The sequence below is a fragment of the Ixodes scapularis genome, unplaced genomic scaffold (assembly GCF_016920785.2).
Source record: "Ixodes scapularis isolate PalLabHiFi unplaced genomic scaffold, ASM1692078v2 PGA_scaffold2__306_contigs__length_199485367, whole genome shotgun sequence".
In the NCBI taxonomy this organism is placed as follows: domain Eukaryota; kingdom Metazoa; phylum Arthropoda; class Arachnida; order Ixodida; family Ixodidae; genus Ixodes; species Ixodes scapularis.
The window spans coordinates 27391533-27413339 of record NW_024609857.1 but is presented as its reverse complement, the minus strand read 5'-3'; the positions used below and the strand labels follow the sequence as shown (position 1 = coordinate 27413339).

The window sequence follows — 21807 nt, the reverse complement described above, 5'->3', positions numbered from 1 at the left end:
AACAGAACCTATTTCGGGGTATGGACTGAGCCGTTTATAAATTCTACGTTTGATAATTTCTTAACTATACAAGCAAACTCGCTAGTGGTCACCAACGGGACCGACAATCTTCGAATTATCCTCGTAATATGTATGATGAATGTATGGCATGCACCTACAATCGGCGATGTGTTCGGTTTTCAGCACCTGAATCCATGATGGGTCATTGGAATAGGATATGCTGGGGTGGTTGTTTCTTTTAAATATTCTTTCGAAGGTTGCTGGTCGGATTAACGGTAGTTATTGATTCATCTATGACTGGCTGTTATTAGGCATTGGAACTTATGTACTCTTTGGGAAAATAAAAGGTCGAGGTATTTAGAGAAGAAGTGTCTAATCACAGGGTAGTTCAATACAGATAAATAATATTTATTGCACAGAATATTACAAAACACGCACGGAGCAACACACGGACACGCACACGCAGCCACACAAATTTTAAGGAACAGATCAAGCTCACATATACAACGCGCACCATCCATGCATACATATGAGCAAAAACTCGCAACATACCACACAATTTGACGTCAATTGAGTATGCACGTTCTTTCTCGACGAGAAAGCAGACTGAGTATTACACAACAGATGATGCCATTCCCTAATGGTTTTGCTGACTGACACGTGCCGCCACACTGAAAGCAGAATGCACAAAGCGAAGAGGACCTCCCATAAGTTCCCGAATCATAAAACATGAACGAAAACAAGCATACGAATTTACACATTGCACACGAAACGTGACCTCTCATCTCGCTCGGCCTACGAGATGCGGAGACAAGTTACTTCAAAAAGCGACATCCCAAAAAGACACAACCAAGATACGTATAATTCCGAAGGCAAAGGACTCCGTCGCTCTCGATCCGGGGAAGGAGAGAAGCAACGTGCCAGACTCGGAAAGGAGTCCTCGAGAACGCGCTTCTTCGATGAACGAGTCCAGGATAGACTTCGTCCAGGAAGAGGCGTCGAGAGGATGGGCTCCTGTTAGGACTTAGGGGGAAGCTTTTGCGAGGAGCGATCACAGTTCCACCAAGCAAGTTCTGAAACAAACACACACTCACACACGCACGGCGATTTCTCTCTAGAAACACCGAAGCCGAAAGAGATTTTGGGACAGATGTTTCACAGGGTCATCTAGTACTTCCAGGGGCCGCCGCCACCGCCGCCACCGCCGCCACCGCTGTACCGGGTGGGTGGTGGTGCGTATCCGCCGGATCCACCGCTGTATCCACCTCCGCCTCCGTGGTGGCCGCCACCGTAGCCGCCGGCGCCTCCGCCGCCACCTCCGTGGTGGCCACCTCCACCGCCACCGCCGTGGTGTCCGCCGCCGGCACCGGCGTACTGGCTCACGACTCCGGCCGGTGGCGGTTCGACGATGAACTCGGCGTCGGCGGGGCTGGCGGGTCCGACTCCCGGCTCGTTGGTTTTGACGGTGGCGCGGAATCCGTTGGCATCGGCCACGTAGCTGACCTGTCGGTAGATGCCGTTGGTGTCGGTGTAGCCGTAGCTGCCCTTGACGGTGCCGCTGCCATCGCCGCTCTCCTGGCGGCTCTGGCTGTTGCCGTACTCGTCCTTGACGTCGTAGCCGAACTCGTATGGCGTAGGGCGATCCTGCGAAAAGGCGGTATCAGGGAAGCGAAGACCTGTCTTGTGAACAAACAGTTCTGCGCTCGTTTGTTAGCGCGCCCACACGACCATGCAGTGCCTACGCTATCCGCCTGAATAATTAAAATAAAGTAATCTATAATATGTACTTAAAGTATACAAATGAAAAAAAAAAAACACATTACTGTTTTAGAAACATGTCGATTTTTGTCGGCTTACACTGTGGCTTCGTCACTGTTGGTTTGAGAAAGACTTTTGGTGTTTTTTTTTAACTTGCGTCAGCACTTACGCCTGTACTAAAACAACCCTATGGAGCTTTGAGTCCGTTACTCTATCAATACCTTTGGTTTTTGCGAGAGGTATATTACCCTTGTAAGCCATAGATATCTATAAGTTGTAGCTATCTATGACCAAGCTTGGAATGACTATGTTCTACAGCCTTTGACTTCAGAGCTAAACCCAGGAGAAATAAATGAAGCGCTTACGTATCCACCGCCGCCTCCACCGCCGCCGTATCCACCACCTCCGCCGCCGTATCCACCACCGCCGCCGCCACCGCCATGATGACCGCCTCCTCCGCCGCCATGGTGACCACCGAAGCCTCCTCCACCGCTTAGGCCCCCTCCTCCGAAGCCACCCTTGCCTCCGCCGTATCCTCCCGCACCACCGGTACCGCCGTACCCACCCGTGCCGCCGTAGCCACCGGCGCCGCCGGTGCCGCCGTAGCCTCCACCTCCTCCGTGGTGACCACCCCCTCCTCCTCCTCCGTGGTGACCGCCGGCGCCTCCACCGTAGCCTCCACCGCGGTTCGCACCGAAAGTGGTCGCCACCAGAAGGCTCAAACAAAGCCCCTGCGTGTTCAAGAGAGACCGAGAGTCAGACCTTTTAGCCCTATGAGTAAAGCTCCCTTGGGTTTCAGGTCAGTTGCCCCCTTCTTGATAAAAGACAATGAGTGGGAGAGCGAGCTGGTGATAGTAAATTATATGATTTAAAAGTCGAATCTTTGAAGAGAAGAAGAGAAACAATCAAGTTGAAAAAAATGTCAAAGTAAAAAATAACGTGACTATTTGTTAGAAACAGCCATGGTCTGAGGAACTAAGGAAAGACAACGGAAGAAACCCAGCTGGACGTTCTCTACTTGAATGTCGGTTTAGGCTGTGCCAGATCGTCGATGCTGAAACCTGTGCTCCGTAGCGCTGGGTGATAGGACTGAGATGTGGCTTAACTGATCTCCATAAACGCAATGCGAACCGAATTATTTAGGCACAAAGGAAAGCAAAATATTTTCTTATCTTGTGTTTATCCTCGTTCAGATTACGTCTGTCCTTCCTTCCATATAATAAACTCTTCGGGTAGTGAAATGAGTTTGTCATTGACCTCCGACTACATAAATGACAAGGAATATACCACATGTGGCTGCTAAAGTCAATTAGAGCTGAAAAATGGCAAGGCGCGAACCGGCACTAGCGATAATCTTATCACTGAACGACCGATATAATAACAGATTCGCGACCTCAGAACTATCTAAAAGTGAATCCTAAGTGCCGAGTGCCATCACAATTAGCCTCGCCTTCTCATTAAATATTTAACAAAAAGACAAATTGATCTACGACTACGAAACAAATCAGTGTCGACAAAAAGTACAAACTAATCTCTCATAATCTTTAACGTATAATGATAGTAACATCCTTTTCTTCCTTAAGCAAGCATCACAAATCTAAAGATCGACACGTTGAGAAATCAAGCGAGCTAATAGTCAGCCTCTTTCAAACGAGGAACTCAAAACATTTATAATGCGCTGCTGCGTCTTAACTTCCAGCAATTCGAAAAGCTTCGGAATAACTTCCGTAACCCTCATACACAGAATGAAAAAGGTGCCAGCCCTCGGGCCCGATATTCCTTTCCTTTGAACGAAGTCTCATCTCTTCATTGCTACGCAATTCCTATCCAGTCCCCATGACGACTAAGTTAAAAAAAAAAAAAAAAAAAAAAGTTTGCTTTCATATATTTATTTCTTGTGTTCGGTGCTCTTTCCATCGGTGACTGCAGTCGCATTCGCAGTCCCCACCCTCCCCCCATAGACGTACGCGACACCGCCTAAGTGATGAAATGTTGCGTCACACGGCAATTGCTGTCCCAGGAAGATTCGTCGTTATAGCTGTAAGCTTTTATACAAAAAAAAAAAAAAAGTTCTACCCTCTTACAAAATTCATTATTACGTGAGATAACCGCGACCCTGACACTACCCGCTTACACAATCCGTAAATCGCATTTTCTAATCTCTTTACGAAGAGTGGCGAACCCTTCGAAGCATTGGATCAACAAAAACGGGCAGCTGCAAAACTCCATCCATCATCTCCCTTAAATAAATGCCTTGGCGACAATTCTTTGAATCGTTTCTTACATTTGACTGGACAATCCTATTTAATATTCTCGCAGACTCATCGCCCTGATGATAGAGAGTTGGTTCGAGTATCCCTACGCGCTACAGTCCCGAAAACCAGATACGGCGTGTGAGCGATTTAAGACGGATTGGATAAGAATGAGCAGTGGGACTTGTTAATGACCGCTGAAGCCTCTGCCATTCTTCCTGGAGGACGACCTTCTTTCTGCCTGGGTCACCGTCTACTTACGCGGAATTAAGCTTTATTTTGGGGTCGGGGAAAGCAACAAACACTGAAATAAGCGACCCGCTAGACACCCGCAGCCCTTCCGGGGGAGAGCGGCCTAAGGACCCAGAAATAGAAGGAAGAAAAAAATTGCTCACGGCAGCGCTTTCTTTCTGCTGTAATTAAGGTGAAGCCTCCTAAAAAAAAACGTAAGGGGAATCGGATGGTCAGTTAGTCACAAAGCGTTTTTAAAAATACGCCATATTTTTTTTTTCTTTTAGGCTCCCATACTGCGTTCACCCTTAGAGTGACAGTGCCGTGGGAGCTACGCACCGCGGGACAAATCAACCGTCTCCCTTTGAATCCGTGACCCCTCTCTCTGCGCGTGGTTGTGGTGAGGAGCGTGATCACGTGACGAAAGATAGACATGCGACGTGTCTAACCAGCTCGTAGGCTCCACGGCGCTGTCAGGTCAGGCGTGAACAGAGCATTGCTTGATCCGGGAAGTAAGTTAGGAAGCAGGGATGGGGATCAGCGCCGGAAATGCGTGATATCTGCTACTCCGAGGGTTCCGAACAACTACGGTTGTCGTGAGTCGAGAGGGGCGAGGGGGGGGGGGGGGGGGGACGCCACGAGCTGGCGAACGAGTTGGCCACCGGGCAGAACGCCCACATAAGGCGCCCGGAGGATACAAATTTAGACACGACAATGTCCGACGTTTTGGGAAGTTATGGTCCGATTGTTTCTCCCTGCCGATGTCGTCCATAATCGCTGCCGGCAGCGGCTGCCTCGTGAAAACGGTTCCGTTCTCCAAACCTGTCGCGTTTTGTTTCTGCGTTTTCCTTTCATATATATATCTATTGGAATGCCAGCTTTTGCGCTGGTAGATAACCCCGTTCCTATATATTGTAAATCGACTAAATGATGATCGTGCTGAACCGATCTATTCTGCCGACTATAATTTAAGTTTCCGGTTCGTCAGTGCCGAACTTGTTCTTCGGTCTAGGGTGAATATGAAAGGTCGATTCGGTGCCGATTCATTTAAAGCTCTCAGTAGTATTTTATATTTGAAAGGATTTGTATGATATTATGATGCCCAGAAGTAGATACTCACGCCATTAATTAGAATTTTGAATATAGAGCGCAGAACAAAGTTTTATGGCTAAAAAGGGTAAACCCGTTTCAGTAAAATTTTGATTTAAATTTTGACGCGTACATAGTTAAAAAAAAAACGTAGGAACACATAACGTGCTACTTACTTACGTTCTGTCTTCTTTTATTTGGGATTGGTGGCCTTGTGAGCTAGCGCACACCAGTTCGGAGCACGTGGGGCGAAAGCTCGCGCTGGAGAACCCAGGGATCCCGTGTTCAATCCCCATCCCTGCCTGTTTCGATCTGGATGAGCATCGTACCGGTGTGCGGTCGTGTATCACCACTGCTTGGTGCATGTTAAAGACCCCAGGCTAGCGGTTGTACCGCTCTGGCTGAATTGCTCATCTAGAGCGAGAGACTCGTCGCAACTTTGAAATGACGGACCAACTACACGCTGCGTAAATATCCACACAACCCTAATTTTTTGTTGTCTTTTTTATCGCGCGTGCATAAATGCACCAATCCGTGTTTTGTTTTTGTTTTCTTTTGGGGGGGAGGGGGGCTGTTTGTTCTTTTTTTTATACAAATCGTAAGATGATTTATTGAAGTTCGAGTGCCTGAATCACCATGAAGGCTACGGACTCATTTATTGTAGCATTTTGAGTGGCCAGAGTGAATAGTGAAACGTAGGAGTGACACAGCCAATCTCAGTTTTGCAACAGCAGTGAAACATATTCTGCCTTTAATGGCGCTGGCTGTGTGCGTCAACTACGCTCTAGCACTACGGGTAACACCAGCGTCAAATAGACGAACTTAACTTTGCTGTGTCTTTTTTTCTAGCCCTATTTCTGCATATAATTATTCACAACATCGCCCAGGCCTTCATAATAAGCTGCTCAACTCTATCACGCGACAGTAAACTAAAGCTACTGAGAATAATATATTTGTAAGAGTGCTCATACACTAAAGGGGTAAAAACTGCCCAAATGTGTTCTTTATGGCCCAGAAAAAGAAAAAAAAAAAGACATTCTCGTAAATTTATATCGTATCATAATGATATTCTGTCTAGAGTGAAACACCTTTACAATATAGAAGAACACATTTAACTATCGTATAACTGGATCATTAAAAATAATGTATATTTTCTAAATAAAAAAGTGCTAAACTAATAGCCGCATGTAAAACAGTGAGGGGAATCAACATTCGATAAAGAATGCCAGTTATCAAAAGTTTGTGTTTTGCATCTCGTTTTTCTTTGTGCTTTAGAAAGTGCTGCATAGTTCAAATCAGCCAACCCCAATAGAAAGTAAGATAGGGGGATTCATATCTGTTAATATCTAAAATTTGTTATGAATAAATATAGCTAGTAATTAGATTTTGCACAAATATCGTGCTGTTTATACTTTTCAGCTTAAATGTTTGTATGAAGTGAACTTATGCTTATTTTTTAGAGGAATCTAATATTTCGTCCGTCTAAAAAAAATATTAATGAAAGGACTGTAAAACGTGTCACCAGAGAGCGTGAAATGGGGAAAAATTAGTTTGGAACATTATATTGTTAGGAATTCATTTATGGGAATGCATTTATGGGAAACGCCAGTTATCAAAATCTTGTGCTTTGCATCTCGGTTACCTTTATGCTTTAGAAAGTGCTCATTACATAGTTCAAATCAGCCAAGCCCCATAGGAAGTAAGGTAGGTGAAGTCATATCTGTTAATATCTAATATTGTATATGAGTAAATATGACTAGGAATTAGATTCTGCACAAATAGCGTGCTGCGTATACTTTCAGCTTAAAATTTTGTACGAGGTAAACTTATGGTTATTTTTTAGAGGAATCTAATAATTTGTCCGTCTAAAAAAAATATTAATGAAAGGACTGTGAAAGGTGTCATCAGAGGGCGTGGAATGGGAAAAAATTAGTTTGGAACATTATAATGTTAGGAATGCATTTATACAAATTTAAATACTAACCTCGCTTTGTGGTTAACGTATCCACCATGAAGTAACACCTGAGAATGGGGTGCGGAAAAATTAAGACACTTTTAAGTCGAAAAAAAAGGTCACAGTAGGATAACGTCTTATACGTCCTTGTAATAACTCCTATTGTTATTTTTCTTCGACTTAAAAGTTTCTTGATTTTCCCGCACCACAGTCTCAGGTATTACTTCTGATTAATTATCATCAGCTCGCATCCACGCTCACTGTCATTTTGTTACGCGCATCCACCCGGTTCAGAGAATTTCAACTCAAACCTGAATTTTGTAATAAACCTATATTTTCACATCCCTTTTTCTGGTGCCATGCCAAATGTAGAAGAGAACAAGCACACATCTTAATTTTACTCTGAGAGGATCTAGATTAAACTAAACCATATAAAGTTTTCAGTTATCCAGTTTCAAATGTCTTAAATGCATTGTCGCCTTTACATTAGTGAGCCCACATTCTAGTAGTGGCCTTCCAAGCTGTAGCAGTAAAGACGAAACATAACGAATTGATTTTCCGTGAGTTTTTTTTCTTTGTTCTTATTGGCCGGTATTGAGTATCACTGTGAATAATGCACCCAAGATTCATGAAGCCAACCGCACCATTGAATATTATATTTTCCTTCATTGTTTTTGCTAATAATTGAAATCCTGCAGTGAATATTTCCCCACGACACCTCTACGCCATAAATCGGCGTTAAATATTTTGTTGCCCAGAATTCTTTCTTCAATTGGTTAAAACTTATATTACTGCCCATTAACATGCCAGGATTTTCTAGGTTCCTATCCCCTCTAATTTTATGCATAGACAGAAGAGGATTTACACCATTTCTAATGTGGCACACTACTCTGGCGCGTGCGCTAAAATTTACGCACGCTCTTAAAAACGATCGAACGTTGTCTTCGAAGCCAAGCACACAAAGAGGCAATCCCAAAAGTTTCCGACCGATGATTTGCAAAAAAAAAAAAACAGAGCAAATCAAAAGGGTTCATTAAATTGTAACGCAGTCCAGCAAACTGAGCGCGTAAATTGTATCAGCTTCAAACGTCACTGGACTTCTCCATGAATCATAGAAATTGTGTCTTTGGTGCTTGACCATAAAATCAACCTTTTGAACATTTCTGAAGCTGTATCGATGCGCAGGATTGCCAGCTGGTCGAGTAGTAATCCTTGGGTTGGAGCTGACGAGATCCTGCGTAAAATTGACGGTCGCGTTATATTTTCATAATCGACTATCTATTGCAGCATTCTCTAAAATCATTGGCTATTTTGTGGATAGCGCACACATGCGTTAAAGCAATAAAGCATGACAGAGCTGAAACTGTGGACAGAATTTGGGAGCTTGCTCCTTTGCATAATTTAATAATGCGCCTATACATATCATCGTGGCGTCACAGTTATATAGAGAACTCACAGGTATCATAACTTTTTCTTGGAAACTAAGGCTAACCCTTTCATTAAAACCCACTCCAAGATCATCGCCGCAAATATTTAAATGAACCTTCGAATATTCTGATCTCCAAATGAATCATACAAGTGACCTCTGCAGTTATAATCCGCAGATTCGTATAAGACGCAACACTTCCTTCAAGTCCCCCACAAGCTCGCAGCGGGCGCATCAAGCATAGCATCCAGAGGTCCGAACTCGGGTCGGGGTCCTTCGACGTCGACGCCGCCTTACCTTAACCAACATGGTTCCAGGCGTCGCGTCTGTGCAGGAATGCGGAAAGTCCGTGCAAGTTGGGAGAAAACGTCGCTGCCCGCTGCTTCTAGGAAAGCTCAGTGTCGAATACGCCGAGTCCCGAAGGAAGACACCTGTTCAAGAGGACGCCTGCTCTTGCAGTGATGCTCCTGGCCCGCTGCCTCAGCGTTTATATACCACCGCCGAGAGGTCCGGCCCGGACCGCGTGCCGCTCGCCGTTACACTTTCACCCTCTCCCACCGAGACATCCGTCCATCCGACCGGGGGATGCCTCACCGGCGGGTGAAGAACAACAACAGTAAAAGACAACCACCACAACCGCAACGAGACGCCAAGAGCAAGAAAGAGAAAGCCCCCCACGTTAGAAGGGAGGATGCTGAGGGAGGGAAAGGGGGGAGGGGGGGTGCCGCTGAATAATATCGAAATTCAGGACAGCCCCGTGGACGAAAGCGAAAATAATGGGCCACGAATGAGAGGTGGACGAGCCGCGGAGATGAGAGGGTTGAGAGGGGAGAGCGGCTTCCCTTCGCCGACCGTGATGGGCTTGGTGGCTTCTCTCTTTCTTTCTCGCCCTGTTCCTTTCACTTTCTTTCCTGGTGGGGCACAACATCGTTGTCGTACCCTTTCGCGGGGGGTCTGCACCTCCGGAAGATCCCTTTCGTCCTCTGGTTCTCCAAAAAAGCTCTCTCACCACGAAAAAAAAAAAAAAAAAGCGCACAGGACCTCGACAGCGGGAGTTCTGTCTTTTGTGAAAAGTGATCGGGAGTGCGGGTTTTAGGCCTCAGAAACACAAGGGTCTTCTTAAATTCTTCAAACTGATCTAGAATTTTTAGAAAGGTTATAAGTAGAGCCTGGCTTATCTAAACTATTTTTCTTTTTAGAGAGACAGACCGAGCTTGAACATCCGCTGTCCTTTGCATCGGGTAGTTCTCAAAAACAAAACGGACGAGAGGAGCACCAACATCTGTTTGTCTATTCTTCAGTGGAGATGGCCACGCAGTCATGCCGTTCAAGCGACACTCTTTGGGGGCAGCAGGCAACAAGGAGCTTCAGATCTTGCCCAATCACAATTTATGGCTGTGTATGTAACTTGCAAGCGGTATTCCAATTCCAACTTTTATACTACGCGTAAGACCGATGACAAGTTTTCGGACCTATTTCGGTATATCATGGAATCACTTAATTTAACATTTTTTTTTTCTAACTTCCGCGGCATAATGACGAATTTCGAGAAATAGAGTTATGTGCGACTGTATAATTTCAAGACAATTACTTGCTAGAGGAAAGTTTTCCAAAACTTTAGGTTAAAGGAACTGTGTTTCTATCGACGGCTGTAAGCAGCAATTCACAGAGACACTCGTCTTAAAAAGGCATCACTGTGCAATCGCATTTTTGTATTAATTTAAACCTGAGACTTAATTCAATAAGATTTAAGCACCCTCGTATTGACCCTGTATGTCTGGACCCGTCAAATGTCATTGTTGTCGGCGTTCTTTGAGCCGTGTCAAGTAAGCTCCCTCGTTCTTTTTTTTTTTTTTGCTTGTTTTGTTTTGAGGATAATACTTTACACAGTCATGCTTCTAAAAGCTTGGAATTATTAGCGACGCTGTGAAACTAAAAAAAAAACCAAAAAAACTGCAGGACACATACTTGCTTGCCACGCTTGTACGAAAAACTTGCGACACAACCACGTTGGAGACTTGACAGACAGCATTATAAATATCCGTCACTCGCTTCTTTTTCAGAGCGCGGGCCGATGTCGCGTGAAATCGGACTTGCAAATTGCAGTACAAAGTCGGCGAAATGCGTGTCGGACACCCAGAAGAAAATAAAAAAAATATAAGAGTCAGCGTACGGAAAGCTTTGTATTAGGGCATCACACCGTAGGAGACTGGGCGTGTCCAAACCGTCCTTTTCTGAAGAATTCAAAATGCGTTCGCCGATTCTGTCATCCTTCCTTTGATCCTAACCTCTAGGCGAGGTATTCAGAACCAAAATAACAGAAACTGGTCGCTAGGAACCTCTTCCTCTTCAAGCTTGGGATCCTCGACGTGTTCTCCGTGTTCGCTCCGCATTCTTCACATCCAGATTTGGCTGACACAAAACCGTCACGTCCTCTGAACCTTGACCGGTTTCTGTGGTTTCAAAGCAAACAAATAAATACAATAGCCCAAAGTAAAACAAAAACTGTGCGCTGAGAAAAAAGAAGGTAAGCGACCCTCGACGCCGCAATTGTCAAAATCGGAAGAGCGTGCGCCGCCGAACACACAATCAGCGGGATTGGCAACTGCAGCGGAAGGAAGAGAGAAAGGAAAGACAGGAAGGACAAGCACCACTAAAGGATGCGCCTCTTTAATTGCATAATTTGGGGGGCTAACCCCTTTCTTCGTTTAATGATCGTCCGCTACGTGGCAGGAAATCCCGGCGTTTTGGCCGTTCCCATCCATGCTCTTGTTTCTTCGCGGCTGTAGGCCCCGGGGCAAGGATATTGGCGTTGCTCTTTGGAAGAAGGTTGTGCACATAAAATGACTCAAGGACGCTCCGAGGGTTCTTCGGACTGACACACTCCTCGGCGATCGTTCGTCTTCGGAACGTCGTCTGTCGGCTCTCGACAGGAGTCGGGGCCCTTGAGTGCCTCCGGGGGGAATGTAAATAGCTGTGTCATTCGCATAATGACGAATGACAGCTGGCATGTAGTGTGACGCTTGGGAGGTTCGGCTCGGGCATAGAATGTCGCTCCGTTTTTTTTTTTTTTTTTTTTTTTCTCTTTTTAAATGCAATTACCATTGCCTTCGTGGCTTGACTATGGTGGAGGTCGCTTAAGAAATTAGAACTGAGAGTCAATGAGATGTGCCGTACTCAATTGCGTGTGGTTCGCCGTTAATCATGTTTGGTTCTGTGGGAGTTATTGCGATCGAACGAGTGCGTGTGACGGACGAGCATATCCGGATTCCTTTAGTGCCTTGAGAAATGCGCTAAAAACCGTTTGTGTGCGTGTTTTTTTTTTTTCTGACAAGTAGATTTGCAGGTAATGACGATATATATCAATTAGCAACGTGAATTGTAAACCTGCGTATTTGTTGAGGTTTTGGTGTTAGTAATGTGCAATAGCTAATAATAAAGTTACTTTATTGCGTGGAACAGTGTAAACTGGATGCCTGTTTAAGGTTGCAGGTATTGTATTGCGCAAGGCAAATAAAAAAGTGAAAAGAAATTAGATCCTCAGGAATAGATTTAATAACACGCGATGCACTTTCCCTTCAAGTCAATATAATTCCCAATATTCCTAACCCTTGTTTTTGTGTATATGTGTGTACGTGTGTGTCTAAACCGCCCCCCCCCCCCTCAAACCACACACACACACACGCAGCCAAATGCCTCGTCGTTCTTAAACAAGCCAACATATCAAGAACTTTCAGAGATTAAAAAAATCCAGATTGATGTTTTGCGTTTATATTTATTGATTACCTCATTAAGAGGGTTGCAAGGTCAATGCCACATAACTTGTGTTTGGTAACAAAAAAGCTTTAATTCCCAAATTGGCAGCTACTATTGAACAATTAAAGTTAAAACTAGCCTGAGACGTCTACAGTTTCTTACGGCACATTATCATCCATCCAACGTACAAATGGTAACATGTAGGCATAATTCAAAATATGGAGTTTTTAAAGCATGCTGCAAAGTATTAAATGAGTATATGTCCGCATCTCACTCGTTCTCCTAGACGGAATGGGGAATGATAGTAGAGGCATCTTTTATTACGCATGTAGTACCGCTACATAATTAAAGTATTTATGAATTGCCTATGTGAGTCGTTCTAATGTGAACCACTTACACCTGTGGTCCACATTAGAAAGATCCCACATCATAATATGATTGTATAAAAAAATTTAACCGGCAAGACCCAGAAGCAACAATTGTTCATGCTAACTATGTTGTGTACGCTCTATTAGTGGCGAGATGTTTTGGTGGCGCCCTCCTATGGTTTCCTCTCGTGACGTCATTAATTTACGATCAACAAGTTCGACGGTGTTTATAATTAGGATGGTGGAAACTTGAGATCATTGCGCTTTGAAACCAACACTGCCAACACCGTCAAAATTGAAGTTCTTACATTACTCTTATTTGTTATTTCTGTCTATGAGAAAACCTTTGTTGACGTCATAGTCAGCATTCGGCCAATCGTGGAAGGCCGACCACAGCGACATGTCTGATAGCACGTCGCCAATACTCAGCGTGACTCCAACCTAGCAATTTAAATGCATGCATAACAAAGACTATCGTCGGTGTTTAAATTTGGTCCACCTTCTTTCGCTCCGTGGATTAAAAATAGTGTTAAAGGCGAGTTTTGCGGGTCAGTAAACATTGAACATACAAAAAGAGTGAGCTTCGGTCGTATGTTTGGTAATTAAAGGCGAAAACCGACCGCTCCTGAGGGCTTTCAAATCAATTAGTGGTTTAGTAGCCTGCCGGACAGAGATAATATCGGCTCTTCATAAACACAAGCCCTAAGCCCACGCTAATTAAAAGGGAGAAAACGATTAGGTTAGCCAAGGTTTATGTTAATAAGGCACTCCGTAGGTAACGTTGTGCGTCTGAACGATAAAAGACGAAAAATAATACATTAAAAGGGCACGTAAACCGTGAGTTTTAGTATTGCGTATGGGAGCAAAGGCAAGCCCCGTGCGTTTGCAACACCTTTGCTTGGTCCACACTGCGCATGCACGGAGCCAAAAAAGCTGCTGTCTCGAATTGGCGGATGGTGACGACGCACGTGCACAGCGAGGAGCACACAAAGCTAACGGAAAAGCACAGCGCTTGCGTTGGCTCGTACGCTCTTAAAAAAAAAGCTGTATTCTTACAGCTTTTGTCCAATACATGAAACCCTAAAACTTCAGTTCGACGTACAGTGTAGCGGCTTCGATCTGACGGTACTAACTTTCACGAGAGGCTTGATAGCAGTGTGGTACAACTTATTAGAATAGCTAATGTACGTGTTACTAAATACAAAAAAAAGGGGTTTGCTTGGTCCTATTGCAAAACGTCAGTATTTCCTTTCTGTGGTTTTTGATACGTACTTTAGCTATTTAATAAGTTATATCGCACCGTTATCAAGCCCTTCGTAAAATTTGGGGCCGTCTGTTCGACTATATTGCGCTGTACGTTGAACTGAAGTTTGGGGGTGCATTCTGTGGACAAAAGGGTTTAAGGTGATACTTTTTTTTTTTTTTTAGAGTGCATGTGCTATACTACAACTCTCTAATAACTCCAAAAGTGGAACGTTCATCAGCCGTTACCCGTTAAGACAAGAAGGGAGTTGCCTCTAGTCAATACGTTATCATCCACAACTGATACGGAATAAGCGGACAGAAAGACTACATGAATTGCTGCGATGTCTTAACCAGCTATTTACTACACAAAGTTTGTATCAGATGTTTACAGCGCAAATTCTCGGAAAATTACACTGAGTTTAAAGGGATGCTGAACCGAAATCTGGATTCCCCAAAACACCCGGCAAAAGCGTGCAACGGGATGCTACAAACACCAAAACATCACTCATACAGCGATATCTCGAACGGATGACCGTATTTTTCAAAAAAAGAGGCGCATTTGGCAGGAATGTTTACGTCATGTTTCTCCGAGAAGGAGAGGGGACGGCCTCGCGTCTTCTCCGCCTCGCGGCCTTGAAGGAGCGAAGCGAAAAGAGGAGGAAACTAGGTATCTTGACTGTCACGCGCCTCGTCGGCCTGGTTCAATCTCGACTTCTTTTTTCCAAAAATACGGCCGTCCATTTGAGATATCGCCTTCCTAGTAGTGTTGTAGGGATTGTAGCGTCCCGCCTACATCTCCAGCATTCTTTTTTTTTTTTTTTAAATCCAAATTTCGGTTCACCATTCCTTTAAGCTCGAGGTCTCGGCTTCCAGGACGTGCGATTTCGTTTCACACGCTGTTTAGCCGCGACGCGTTAACGCTCCCGGCCACCAAACTTTTTTTCAGTACTGTTCACAATTGTCAGTGAAGCAATATTTCTCCCTGACAACTTCGGGTAGGGACATCTGACCTGGGAACAAATGTACCTGAACAAAGGTCACTTTCCGACTCACCAAAAATAATAACCCTTTCCCCTCTTTCCTTATCTCTTGCTGTTATACTTTTTTGTAAACATGTTCATGCTTTCTCCGTACCAATGTTTTCGAGCAACTATCAAAGTCCTCTGTCAGAATTCGCATTACAGTTTACCTGCCTTATTTACTCTCGGAAGTCGGTTACACCGTACAAATGGTACGGCCGTTTAGCAAGGTTCGTCAGGCCACCCACTGAGACTCAATTGTTTACAACAACGCTTCACAACAACATCAAAGACAAGCTCTGTCAATTGCTATTTCAAATGCAGTTGATTGCGCTGCCGTCCCCCCTGTGATACATTCTCTCGGTCTTCCGATGGCGTTGTCAAAGAACCTACCCCACTCAGCCCTAAGCTGACAGTCCTGCGAAAGCTACGCACTGGCCGGACCAATCAACCGCTTCCCTTTGACCACCTGACTCCGCTCTCTCCACCATGTGCATTGGCGGAAGCGCAATAAGGTGACTAAAGGTAGACATACGATTAGTTGAACGAGAGCCCAACTTCCACCTCACTGTCAGCTTAGCAGTGACCGGAGTGTCAGCGTTCACTTGACTGTCAAGAATAGTGCGACTCCCATTGTACCTCCCCTGGCGTCCGAATGTCATCGACCGTGAAGGAACATACGGACAGCGTCGGCAGCCTGAAAGACAGAGTAAGTCAGGCGTTCCCCTGTTAACCTTTTTCCATTGGCTAACTCGGCATTGTTACGCGGCCCATTGAATAGGTGTGCGACGCTCATTCAACAACCCGGAAGATTCGGTCCGGAGTAGTAGCTCTCTTCTCGCCGTCCCATTAAATCTATCCGGGCAATGGGCAGAATGTAAAAGTGCTACAGTGGTTGTGAAGTCCGCGCTATCTACTCCCCCCCGCGTCCCTGGTGCTTCCGGCGTAATCTATTCAATTCCGCACGTCCAACCTCTAGGGAAGGCCCTACAAAAACAAAGGGGTTAGTTTTCGCACCTGCGTACTGCTTGCGGAGTTGATTCACTCGCTAATGCGTGCCTACCTTTCGGCGGAACTATCGCGGCGTTGGCCGAGATGCATTACGGGCCTGAGTCGTGCCTAAATATAAGAGAAAGTTTTCAAAACTCGTTTCGGGCGGTTAATTTCAAAGGATGCGCCGATTGAGACAGAGACTCCAGTCGTGAGTTCGTATACGTAATAAGTCAGCGGAAAGGAATGCTGAGACGGAAATAATTTAGCTACCATTGTTTCGTGTGTTTATTTCCTGGCCGGTTTTTAAGATCACGGGGTACGTGCTTTGACCACTTGAAATGGAGAGTATCTGTACAAACGATACAAACCAAGGTGCGTGGCTGGCGGTGCCACTGGAAACTCGTCCCGACTAGCTCTGGTACTAACTACCTCCAACGTCTACGTTCGTGTGAAAAAAGAAATAGACACACACACACACACACACACAAAATCGACCTGCAGTGTTGAAATTTCTTCGAGTAGCCTGTATTATGTGGATTCCGCACTTGTATTTGTATGACCACTGCGGCAAAACATATGGGTATATGCTCTCGTGGTATTTTTACTGGATACATTGGCGCGCATCTGGACTTATCAAGGGGCAATCATCTTCAAATGTTTTTGCACGCAGTAATTTTAACCTTGCATTAGTTTTGTGTGCAAGCTTTTTCTGAGATGTTTATTTCCGACGGGGCTGATGACTCAACATCCTGGCTGCACAAATATATTTTGTCTTCACAGCAGTGCAGCAGAGTGCAGCCGAGATTTTTCTATATGTGTGATTGTATTTCTTTTTATGCGCTTCTGCATTTGTCTCGACGAGGAAAGTAGTATGTGTAAATAATTATTAATGAATAAATCATAAGAATGACTTTTTCTTTGCCGAGAAACACGGAACATAAATACACATTGATGATATTATTAAATTTCTAACTTGAAAAAATTTTGAGAACGGCACAAACGGCTCAACCCTTCCACAGATGTCATGCGGTGGTCCAGTTGATGTAAGAAGTGATCTAAACATCCCCCGAGCAAAAACGTAATAAAAAAAGCACCAAGAGCTATTTCTCCCGTATCGGAAGATACCACCCCGAAGCAATCTTACATGCAATTAGAAAAAAAAGTTTAAAAGAAAGAAATCTCTAGACGAGAAGTTAACAAAACACCCTCCGCCTTTCAGAAAGTGGCAACGTCGTTCCATTGTATCCGTTTTACATCACACCATAAATGTGGACACTAGGTGTACAACAAAGACAGTATCAGAGAGTTCTAAAAAAAAGTAAGCATCGCTTTATTTTTTCCCCCAATCGAAGTTATATAATCGGTACTGCAAACACTCAAGCGAGTCAGACAGCTTCACATTCCTTCACATCCGGCGGCTCCTGTTTTTCGCCCCCGACGAGCGTGTTAATCGCCGGACACGGCTATTTACCCCCAATCAGAGACATCAGTTCCGGTTTCGTTCTCCACGTTTCCGGCGCGCGTACGACAGGATGTAAGAATCTCGACCCTTCTTCAACTTCCCCGTCGCCGGAGCATTTCCGAGCGTGACACGGCTGTCACCAAGCTCGGCGAAAAGACACGGTGGCGCTCTCTTCAAACAGACACATAAATAGCGGAAGACAAAAGCAAATGGGACGCACGCACAAACAAAGGAACAGTACACCGTGCGTTCATCACGCGATGATGTGGTTGACGCTGGAAGGAGAAGACAGCGAAACAGCGTTGGGCTGCTGCTACCGTCGGGAGTCGTCCTCTTGGAGAACGCGGGTTGTTGGATACCTCGCAGCGTAAAGTTTTGCGTGTCGGATCTGCCGGCAATGTCGTGACCGGAGGGAGGACACGGGCACCACCACTCTTCCCCCGGAGACGTGATGAATCACGGGGGGTCCACCGTGATGATTGATGACATGCCGATTTTTTTTTCCTTAACGCTCGTCGCCGTTTTGTCTATCGGCAATTTTTACCACCGGTGTTTAAACGTACTTTAAAGTAATTGTATGTATGTTTAGACAGCCGGAAGTTAGTTAATATCAATGGGCGACTTGTCTATCAGCTGTGGGTGAGAACCAATTTTGCCAGTGCTGTACAACCAGTGTTGGCGGTAACGTGCTACAAGTAACGGCGTTACCGGTAACACATAACTTTTTTCGGTAACGTAATATCGCACTCGTTACATTCTTAAAACAGTAGCGGGTAACATACTTACGTCACTTATTTTGAGTAACGTGTGACGTAGTTACGTTATTCATTACATCTACCAGAGACTTAAAGGGACCATGAAATGACCTCTTTACTTTTTCCAGATAACTTTTACATTAAACCGTCAATGTTCACTGAATGCCGAACAGGCATCCGTTTTCGTCTCGGTTTATTAACTTCTACACAACAAATTAATGAAATATCGACTTTTTCTTTCTCTCCAACTGACCGCAAAACAAGCCGTGACGTACGCTGTTTCCGGAATCGGAAGTTTTCTCGGCAGTAGGAAAATGGGAGCGTTAGCGGTGACGAGTTGGGGTGCGCCGGTAGGTTTTACTGCGCTGATGTCACCGACGTATTTTCTGAATCGGCGCCTCTCATCGCCGCATCGCAGCTGAGCGAAATTCAATGAGATATGTTGCGCTACAGCGACAGCATGGGACTAGTCCTATACGCCGGTATGCCTGTTGGGAAGTGCCGCGAGTCTTACGGTGAAGACTCCAGAAGTCAACCCAACTGTCATTGTTGGTAAAAGGCGGCCCGTGTCAGTCGTTTGCAAAGCGACGTAGATGGAAACAAATTGCCGCGGCGTTTTTCGCGGCCTCGGAGATGAAGGAGCGAGCCGACGTTAAAAAAGATACGTTTGAACTACGGGTGTCAGCAAGAGCCACGTAAATACCTGTTCACACTCGGAGCGGACGCGCGCGTTTGATAGAAGTGCTGTATTCGCGCTGTTGGTAAGCGCTTCGGGACCGATTTTTTACGATTGCAACTTGATACTGACGCGACACTCGGCAAAAAAAGGTTGGACCGGCATTGCACGTATACCTCCAACGAACTGTTATAGCTCGACAGTGACGTGCAGTCTGTCAGAATAAAAATGGCATACCAATAACAAAGTGTACATACCGTGTTACGAAGGTAATCTATACGGCGTTTATTTCAGCTCAATATCACACAAAACAAGAAGATAGAATCGACGAGAGTCCCTTTTCGACGAGTGTTCGTCAACACTGACTCGGAAAACAATGGGAAAAGATTAACCTCACCTCTTAATCTAAAATTCAGGTCATGCGATCAAACTATAATACGGGAAGGGTTCACAAGGGTAGCGCGGGCATATTCTATTCAGCACGCCAGCCGGTCGTAGGCAGACGGTCTTGCGACGAAGCAACGCTGCGCCGAGTCGGAGTGCCTGCTAGGCCTATATTCTGAGCAGCTCGCTTCGTCGGAGTCGGTGGATTCGTGGCCATTGTCGCTTTTCTCGGGTGTTTGTGGATCCAGCGTTCTTGTTCGTCGTGGTCTGTTTTAAGTACTTTTTTTCTTGCTGCTTGAAGTCGGCACGCGCGAGAAGAACACGTAGAAAAATAAACGTTCAGTCAGTCAGAGTTTTGAGAGGAAGGAAATCAAAGGAAATAACCGTTCGTCGGTCGTCGCGACCCAAGCGACCCAAGTAACTGAAGTCGGCCCTGCCCTACTGCGCACGCGCAGTAGTTGCTTCGTTTACCACACGATAGATGGCGCTTGGCTCTCAGCATTTTCAAATTTGGCAATTTTCGCCACACATCTCTAATTATGCTACAAAATGTGGATCTGAATATTATTTAACAAAAATTTTAGGAAACATTCGCCGGCTATTTATTGTTTACGATCGCGGTGCTGGTGAGGTAGGCTCTTACCCAATAGGCGACGTGGATTCGGCTGACGTGCTCCGTTTCCGCGGATGCATCGTAGTGAAAAGGCAGCGAGTTTTCGAAGGAAAGAAGGTGCAAAAGAGTCCAGTTTTCTTTTAAAAGTTCTATAGCAAATATTTTTTTTTGGCTCCCTATTTTTGTGTTCTTGTGTTTCTTTTCACACCTTTTACGACGTGCGGTGGATGAAATTCGATTTTAAAACCATTTCATGGTCCCTTTAACAAAAATTACACTATAATGTTTTTCGTGTTTTTAGGCACCGAGACATGTACATTGTATAGTTTTTGTATTTTCGTTTGCGTTTCTTCTCGTGAGCACTTAGGTGAAATTGTAAAAAAGATGAAGTCATTTTGTTCACTTTCTGCATAAAAATAATGTTTCTTGAAATATGGCGCTTATGCATACTTGTGCCATCAAAACAGTAAAACGTGTTAATTCATAATTAAAAAAGCAACGCAAAAGTACCATGCGTTACTTTTTATCGGTAACGGTAATGTTAACGCGTTCCTTCTGTTTTGAGGTAACATAGCTCGGTAACGCATTACTTTTATTTGCAAATAGCGAGTAACGTATTTTGTTACTGTTATTCGCTGACGCCTACAACAGTAGGTACAACCGCTAGCCCGGGGGCCTTTAATGTGTACCACGCAGTAGTGACGCGCGACCGCACGCCGGTACGGTGCTCATCCAGATCGAAACGGGCGGGGGTGGGCATTGAACCCAGATTTCCTGGGTTCCGCAGCGCGAGTGTTTGCTCCTGGGGTTCCGAGCTGCGGTGCGTTACCACACTTGGCCACCGATCCCCCCCCCCCCCCCCCCCGAACCCACTTTTAAGGTTTCGTCTTTAGACTAGCAGGAACTGAGTAACTGGTTCTCTCGAGAAGGCTGACGACCGAACCTGCCGACACACCGTTCTATTCTTGGCACTAGGTGCCGATGATTTCGCTGAAATCGCCAACAGTCGCTGAGAACTTAAAAAATTAGAGTACACTTAAGCCTGCTTACGTGAAGGAATGCGAATGCATTCGTACATGCAGCGCGCTCCACTGTTCGCGGCGCGGAAGACAGCGGGCAGCGCACCCCCCTCCTCCGTGGTGCGACATGGCTGAAAGCAAAGCCTACCCTTATACAAAATTTATATCACGCCAGATCTGAAGATTTCAGATATGGCCATAGCAAAAATTGGCCACAACTAACCTGATATGGTATATCTGCCAGATATAGCCTCACAATGCCAGATATAGTATGATATCCCTGGCCAGGTATGGAAATCCAAGATCTGGCTAAATACGGAAATTCGAGATCTGGCCAGGCAAATCAAAAGGACGCAAGCCTGAAATCAGCACTTTATATCCTTTTATTGTTTACAATTCTCCCAAGTGCCCCGGCCAGCACTCGAGGGATTATGGGAACAGTAATCCTTCAGCTCCCCAGTGATCACTAATTTTTACCAATTCCACGGTTGCATAGTTTCGAGTGTAATTCGTAGTGACCCTGAACAAGCGTCCCATAAGGCTCAAGGACCTGTGATATCGATTTTAAAATTTCTCGTCAATGGCAGCGTTTATGATACTGTGCATGCGATCCACCTTTCAACCTGGCCTGAGCCGCAGAAATCTCTTACAATATTATCATTCCCGTGATTGTTGCTTTAGCGAGAATTACTTAAATGTCGAGAAATCACAACAACCAAAACCGGAATTTAGGTCGGATTCAGCTGAGCTGTTTATAGCAGTTTTAGCGTTTCTAACTTAATGTCAGCGTCTTTGAAGCTGTACGAG

The 21807-nt window shown here is 45.1% G+C and overlaps 1 protein-coding gene across 1 annotated transcript; it reads right to left on the bottom strand.

Moving 5' to 3' along the window:
• Nucleotides 1-387: 387 nt before the first annotated feature.
• LOC8027548 (glycine-rich cell wall structural protein 2) lies at nucleotides 388-9499 on the bottom strand. Its single transcript, XM_029976436.3, has 3 exons — nucleotides 9008-9499; nucleotides 2124-2489; nucleotides 388-1644 (listed from the first exon to the last, which is right to left on the bottom strand). Exons 1-3 carry the CDS (start codon nucleotides 9017-9019, stop codon nucleotides 1168-1170), a joined length of 855 nt encoding a protein of 284 aa, XP_029832296.1. The 5' UTR covers nucleotides 9020-9499; the 3' UTR covers nucleotides 388-1167.
• Between the last annotated feature and the right edge of the window lie 12308 nt (nucleotides 9500-21807).

Coding starts and splice junctions, on each gene's coding strand:
- LOC8027548 (XM_029976436.3), bottom strand. Junction 1,645..2,123: donor GTGGAGGCGGCGGTGGATAC/GTAAGCGCTTCA, acceptor GCCTTTTCGCAG/GATCGCCCTACGCCATACGA.